Source organism: Glandiceps talaboti, chromosome 4 (assembly GCF_964340395.1).
Source record: "Glandiceps talaboti chromosome 4, keGlaTala1.1, whole genome shotgun sequence".
Lineage (NCBI taxonomy): Eukaryota > Metazoa > Hemichordata > Enteropneusta > Spengelidae > Glandiceps > Glandiceps talaboti.
Window position 1 is genome coordinate 13,988,474 of NC_135552.1, and position 7,521 is coordinate 13,995,994.

The window sequence follows — 7,521 nt, forward strand, 5'->3', positions numbered from 1 at the left end:
GCTTACATTAGAAACAGGAAATAAATATATCCTCCTTAACATTCTACACAGGTTGATTTTTTAATTTGGTTCAAGATGGTAACAGTTAAATTAACACTCCATGCAAAAAATAACACCAATGGTACTGTACCACACCTGATTACTCAATTTGAAGTCATGTTTCCCTTTCTAAAACCACCAAGATTCAAGGCAGAATAATTCAATTTTCTTAGTCATAATAAGAATATGGAACTTCAAGTTTACTTTCCAATTTATGAAATTAAAAAAGTTGCCTGTTTTTCTACAGTTCAACATGATTATTTTGAATGGTTCAAAATCTGACCAATCTACACAGTACCTCACACTAGTTAACTCATCCATCTTCTTATATTTCAAACAAAATATTCACTTTTTTCAACTCTAAAAAATCACTTCTAAAAAGACTTGAGGATGAACAACAGAAAACTAACAAATATCAACTCACTTTCCAAACACTTTCTTTAGTTTTTTTGTTGTCAAAAGTTTTCTAAGGGTTACAGATTTAAGTTTCTTCCTGGTTCACAACACTCCTTTCTTTCGCAAAGACATGACATGCTCACCATTCATATGCAAAATGTTGTCTTTTCACCAGACATGAATTCTGTCCGGTCTTTTCTTTGACAAGTCACGAACAATTTCAGACACTGCATATGTACTATAAATTGACACATAATGACTCACACTGCACACTTCACATATTTTAGGAACAATAAATCAAGAATTTGATATACTTTTATTGCATATTTTACATCTATTTTTTCTGTTTGTGTCTCTTATGACGTAAGTTATGTGTGTTATATTGCATATGCTGGGTGATGACCTTTTCACTATTCGGCATATGACAGAACAAGCAAAGGACAAAATAGTAAATACATCACAAACAATCAAACTTTCAGCAGTGTTTGCATTTTTGTCTTCTCTGTGTAGATGGTAGGTGCAAAAGCAAAAAAAATAGAAAATAGTTGCGGTTTCATTTGAAAAACATTGTCGAGTAAACACAGGCTAAAGTAAGGCAAATTAGGACATTTCATCAACTTGGTTTTAATCAAATTCAGATATTTGTTCAAACCTACAAAAGATGAGTCTATACTACTACTAGTAAGAAACAGATTTATTCCTGTTGAAAGCATAGCTCTAATAATTGTACATTTTATACACACAGGCTTTTTTTTTTGGGGGGGGGAAGACATTTTCACCTGTTTTTCTTACAATGTCTTTCTGCAGTTTCTATTCCTTTTACTGATCCGTTTGCAAACAAACAAACAAACAAATAAACAGATAAGTATATAAATTATAAGAATGGAGTGAAAACAGCTATTTTTGTACCTCAAATAAATTGGGAGCAAGTTCTTGTCATTTTATATCAAATTCTCGGATCCTCAAACCTGACTAGTTTGGAAAAACTAGTTTTTCTGGTACAGACTTTATCTCGCGGTGAGTGGACTTGCGCGATCACAGAAACATATTTAAGTTTTACCCCTTTCATATATAGTTGGCTAAATACGTCTATTATCGACATTTTATTGTATTCTGATAAAAATATTCTGATACATTATTACATATCTTGGGAACCAAGTGCCTGTGATACTGACACTGGCAGGGAATTGTTTTTTCCTAGTACGCTGCGATGCAGTCATATCATATCCTTGAATTTTCGATGGTATAGAAGATTTACAGTCAATACAAATGAAATGTAAACAGTACAAAGCAAAAGTGTAATAATAAAATATACGAATTAAAAATTCGCAAAATTAACAATTGCATTTAGACTAAGAGTATACAATACATGAACTTACCGTAGTCGGGTGGAAGGGTAGGCCCTTCTGAGGAAACTCCCGCGAAAACGACGTAGAACGCACTAAAGAAAAACATCCATCCGTAAACCTGCAGCCCCCCTCGCAGCTGATGAAACGGTTGAACACAGCTCGTACTTTCTATCGCCATTTTGAAATTGGAGGATACAAAACTTCGAGGGATCGTGTTTCAACCCCGGTGCACCTCCACACAGCAGGCGTAGTGTACGTACGCGTAGTTGGGACGGCACAGTTCACGATTGTGAAATATAAGTCTAATAGTCGATCACAATCTGAGATATAAATTTATAATGTTAAAGTTACAACATCTCGATAAAAAAGAAAAGCAACGACGTTCTCCCAAATATAGCACGTCGCTGAGTACGAGTGGGTGCTCCGTGACTACAGTACAATTTACTCAGTACAGCGAGTGCGGTTATAACTCATATTAGGTATACATGTAGGTTACTTCTGATCAATGTAGCTGAAAAATAATGCCGTACACCACGTAATTTTCACACTACATGTACTTCCAATCAAATAAAGCTATTCTTCTTTATCCATGCAATCTGAGGTAAAAAGTACTTCCGTGTTCTCTTTGACGACCGACACAACAGCCTCATACAATCAACCATGTAAGTACCACCCACCAAGGCCATAAAATCAAGATTACAATTGCTGGACGTACAAACCCTCGCGGTTGACTTCTGGCCTCGGACGGGAGCGCGACTTCTAAAGAAATGATCTTGACTGAATGACGTCAGAGGAATAGAAATGCTCCAGTGCTGCTAGTAGTTGAACTTCAACGCTTGTATATGTACAAATGGTATTCGCAAAATGAGCGAAGTCGACTTCTGCAACAGCCGCTACTGCAGACTGCATTTGCCCTTATCTGTTTTCTGTGATCTCATTGATCATGTCTTGCGTATTTACTCATTTCGCGTTGCGTTGAATTATGCAAATAATTTCGTGAAGCGGAGGTCAATTTAGGTCACGTACTATGGGTATGACCAGGGAAAGTCCCTGTTTCAGTGTTTGTAGTCGGAACATACCATTATCAGCTAATATCAACATCATAAAGGTGTGTTACTCTAATATAATACATACGTGTACGTTACACATTCGTTTGAAACGCTAATACTTTTACCTATACATGTATGCTGGCCTACTTAAGGCTTACGCTATATAAGACTAACAAGGCAACTGATCCCAATTTTTAGTAAATATATGTGCACAAGCTTATTATATTGATTTTTGTAAAATCAAAACTGTTGTATGCTATGTCCGATGGCGATGATAACAAACAATGAACTTCAATCTGTGTTATTTGTGATGATATAGACAACACCCTTTTGCCAGCCTTGTCATTTGCAGTACTACACAGTGTACTCAGGTGGTTTTACAATATTGACGTAACTTGAATTATACAAAATTTGTGAGTTTTATTTAGGCCTAAATTTTCCGTGAGTTGTGGGTAAGCTGATAAGCTTATGTTGTTATTTACAATTTCTCTCTCTCTCTCTCTCTCTCTCTCTCTCTCTCTCTCTCTCTCTCTCTCTCTCTCTCTCTCTCTCTCTCTCTCTCTCTCTCTCTCTCTCTCTCTCTCTCTCTCTGTCTGCCTGTCTGTCTGTCTGTCTGTCTGTCTGTCTGTCTGTCTGTCTGTCTGTCTGTCTGTCTGTCTGTCTGTCTGTCTGTCTGTCAGATGTTGCATGCGGTGATGGAGGATGTGAAGCTTATTAAAAGTCAACATATGTTTACAACCCTACACTTAAGAAAAGTATTGGAAAACAGGATGATACATGTACATTGACTACATGCTATAGTTTTTGCAATGATGAATCATCGGTGAGTATCAATCTTCTAAGACAGTGCTCTATACCGCAGTGGCAGAGCGCAATAGTTTTGGTAGTTCTGGAACTCTTTCTTGAAACTCGGAGTTTCACGTATGAGTGCGATCATCAGACATATATATATATATATATATATATATATATATATATATATATATATATATATATATATATATATATATATATATATAAGCTTTTTGAAATAACCTTAATCTTACCAACATGGAATATAATATTGACGATAAATGGTGAAAAATGTAATGCAAAATTCTATTTCTAGGTGATGACCGTACTTTCATGTGGTTTGTACTCAATTTTAGGATATTATCCCAAGTTGATTGGCTTTATCTGAATCATAAATCACTGACAATCCAAATAGTCATTAGAGCGGCACAAGGTAAACAAAGACTGAACCTCTACCCGCGCCATGGTATATATTGGAACTCGACCTTAGCAACCGTAGGCTAGTCGTGGTTGCAGACGGATTAAGTCGGGACTCGATTCTGGCAATGTCACTTTCCTTTCTCCTGTGTTTAGGGACAATTTCAGAATCGAGTACCGTATACTCCGTCTGCCAAGCAGGACTACCCAGACGTATCTACGATGTAATGCGTACGCGTAAAAACAACCACAGGCTAGCATTGAAAGGGTTCAGGAAAAATTCATCACATTTTTTTTTTTTTTTTTTTTTATAAAATCGGGATAGTTATGCACATTAAAATTTATGCGAATTTTTCGATTTACCCGTCCTCTCCCAGCGGAGGGTGTTTTTAGACATAGTATTCTTATACAAGTGTGTAAAAAAATGTTTATGATATTCCGTATATTCTCGCTAATAAATTACGTTATAATGTTCCACAGAGGATAACTTGAAATTGTACTTGTTTTAGACCTGATATAAGTAGAATTAATGTTTTTGAACACTGTGCAATTCAGAGATGCAGTATGACGACTTATAATGGTCTTTAAAAAACTTTTTGAATATTGACTTTACTTAATTTCTGAGAAATTTTAAAAATGAAATTTTGCAAGACTGTCATCTCAGGTCCACCTGGCAAGATTGGCAAGATTGTTTTGTCTTGTAATGTTTTTTTAATGTGCATTTTGTTCGTTTGGCATGTTTATGTGCTTTTCAGACTTGTATTTTTTCTTGAGTTTTTCATTTTTAAGGAGCCTGCAAATGGGACTTGCTCCCGTTGGTCTTCCATTAAATAAATTGGGTTGTTTGGCATCCTTGAAAAGCAATCTATTTCTGGCTAACTTTATGAGCCGGACTTTCTTTTATGGATTGTACATTAAATTGTAGCTGATGACATTTATACATTGGATGAGAATTAGTAATTTTACATCAAAGTTTAGCTATTAAAATCAACTTGAAATATGCCCGGAGAAGAAACTTCCGCCTCATTACAACCTCAGCCCAATATAGAAATAGTGGTCTGAGTTAAAACATCACATTTTGGCCGCCAACATTTCTTGTATAATTTTATTCAATGATGATTGGTAGTAGACTGTGCATCGTGACGTTCCGCCCTCACGGCTGGGAAGGGTTGGCCGATGTGTGAGGGCGCCCCATCACGGCGTACCTTACAGACTGGATTGGTACTTCCTGCGGGAAGTCTGTCGCAGTGTTTGTTTGCTTTCCATTGGAAAGTCTTACCGACCGTATGTTGTACAGAGAATTTCGCCGATGACGTTTGTTCTTTCATTTTTTGACGATTGGTACTTCTTAAAAAAGATATCCGGAATTCTGTCACCTAAACCAACTTTATTGCCATTGCAACAAGGCTTCCCAGACTTCGGAGTGTTAGTTGTACTTTAAAATTTGACCCAGACATTATACAAAACATATTGACACAACTGGCCCTAGCAACCATGTCAACGTTCTCATCAACAGTCAAATGCCAGTATGTTTGCAAAGATAACATTGGGTGGGCAAGTGACTAAACATTCAAAACATGTATACCTAGCAACAAGACCACATGCATAGCAAGTTAAATGAACATTTATTGCAAAGATAAAAAAACGGGGTAGGCAAGTGAATACACATTCAAAAATATCATATCCAAATATATTCTTCGCAACAATACCACACCCATAGCAACAGCCAAATGGCTATGCATATTGCAAAGATAACGTTAACAGAGTTGGTTAGGCAAGTAGATAAATATTCAACCAGATTTAAACTGAATGCCTCCAGTAAGGGAATCACTAATTACGCAAATAACTCATTAAACTAAAAAAAACACTATGGTAACAGGCTTTTTTGGGACAAGCGTGCTTTCTTAGGTTTATGTATGTGCCAAATTATACGGAATTTGAAGAGTGCATGATACTGATTAATTACTGAATATCGTTCATTATTCAAAATACTCATTAAAGGTAATGTTGTAGCAACAAACTTCATAGGACAGGTGCGTATTATTATGGTTATATGTACCATATTATACGAAATTTGAAACTTGCATTTTTAAGATACAGCCCAGATACCTAAAATCATTAATTATGCAATTTTTTCATTAACACTGTAAGCTACATCAACAAATTTTATAGGACATATCCGCTTTGTTGTGGTTAACGTATGTACTAAATGATATTGAAATTGATATATCTTAATTACCGAAAATCATTAATCATGCAAATTAGTTATTAACACTGTCAGGTATATCAAAAACTTTATAGGGCATATAAAGTTTGTTACGTTTAATGTATGTACTAAATTATATTGAAATTGATGTATGCATTCTTAAGATATAGCCTAATTACCAAAAATAATTAATTATGCAAATTATTCATTAAGGCTGTAGGGTACATCAACAAATTTTATAGGACAAATGTATGTTGTTATGTTTAACGAATATACTAAGTTATATTGAAATTGAAGTATGCAGTCTTAAGATTTTGCATAATTAGTTGATTCATTAATATGCAAATTTACCTAATTAACATGAACAGATCTTGCTCAAAAACTAACCAGGTCTAGCCATTACCCCAAACATTATGTACTTAATTTCATTATAATTGAACCAGCAAAAACAAAGATGAAATGGCAGGTGGATAATTTTTTTTTTTACTTATCACAAACTTTGTGCTACAAGTTCAACACCAACGTGCTATTTTTGACCTTGTGAGCCATTTACCCAGTTTTACATCTTTCAGGAAAATCGCTCAAAAGTCGTTTCAGCATAAAGTGGTAATTTGATGGTGCCAAACCATTCCACGTCAAACTCATTGTATTTGTACAACAGTCTTGAACATCATACAATTGTTTATTAAGTCCTCTAACATTAAAATTGTCTCCATGTCGTATAGTAATATTCAAATCATGGAGCAAAATACCAAAATAAACATCGTAAAATTTAAAAATTGGTCTTTTTTGTGAAAAATCAACGACTTTTTTTGCAACATCGAACGACATTATTGTTCCAGCTCTTTTATCACAATGTGACGGGTAATATTCGGCCTGCCATTCGTCCATTGGTACATACCATTCACTTTGAGGTGAGCGTACAGCTTTGGAACTTGATTTCTCATAACAGAATACGTGATTTGTTTGCGGTGCTGAATGTAAATGACGCAGCACATTTTCGATGTTCACGTGAACAGTTGCTTCTAAAAACATAACAAATGTTCCTGGTAACTTTGAAGTAGTAGCCCAGTGAAGGGCTGAAAGAAGTTTCCTGGTGTTATTCTGTGGTGTGTCAATAAACGTCTGGTGCAAAATATCTCGATAAAGTTCCTTTTCATGACTAACTGCTGTCCATACGTCATCTTTGAATTCTTTAGATGTACCCATAACAAAACGAACCATAATTTGGTTACGAAGGACGTCCGACCGACTTAACAGCAGTCGGAAATAT

General features: G+C 35.4%; 1 protein-coding gene across 1 annotated transcript in view; it reads right to left on the minus strand.

The window, feature by feature from the left end:
- LOC144434198 (scavenger receptor cysteine-rich domain-containing protein DMBT1-like) overlaps positions 1-1,962 on the minus strand; it is a 44,503-nt gene extending 42,541 nt beyond the window's left edge. The window contains exon 1 of the mRNA XM_078122652.1: positions 1,815-1,962. Coding sequence (XP_077978778.1) covers positions 1,815-1,962 — 148 coding nt within the window. The remainder of the gene's footprint in view (positions 1-1,814) is intronic.
- Positions 1,963-7,521: the final 5,559 nt, after the last annotated feature.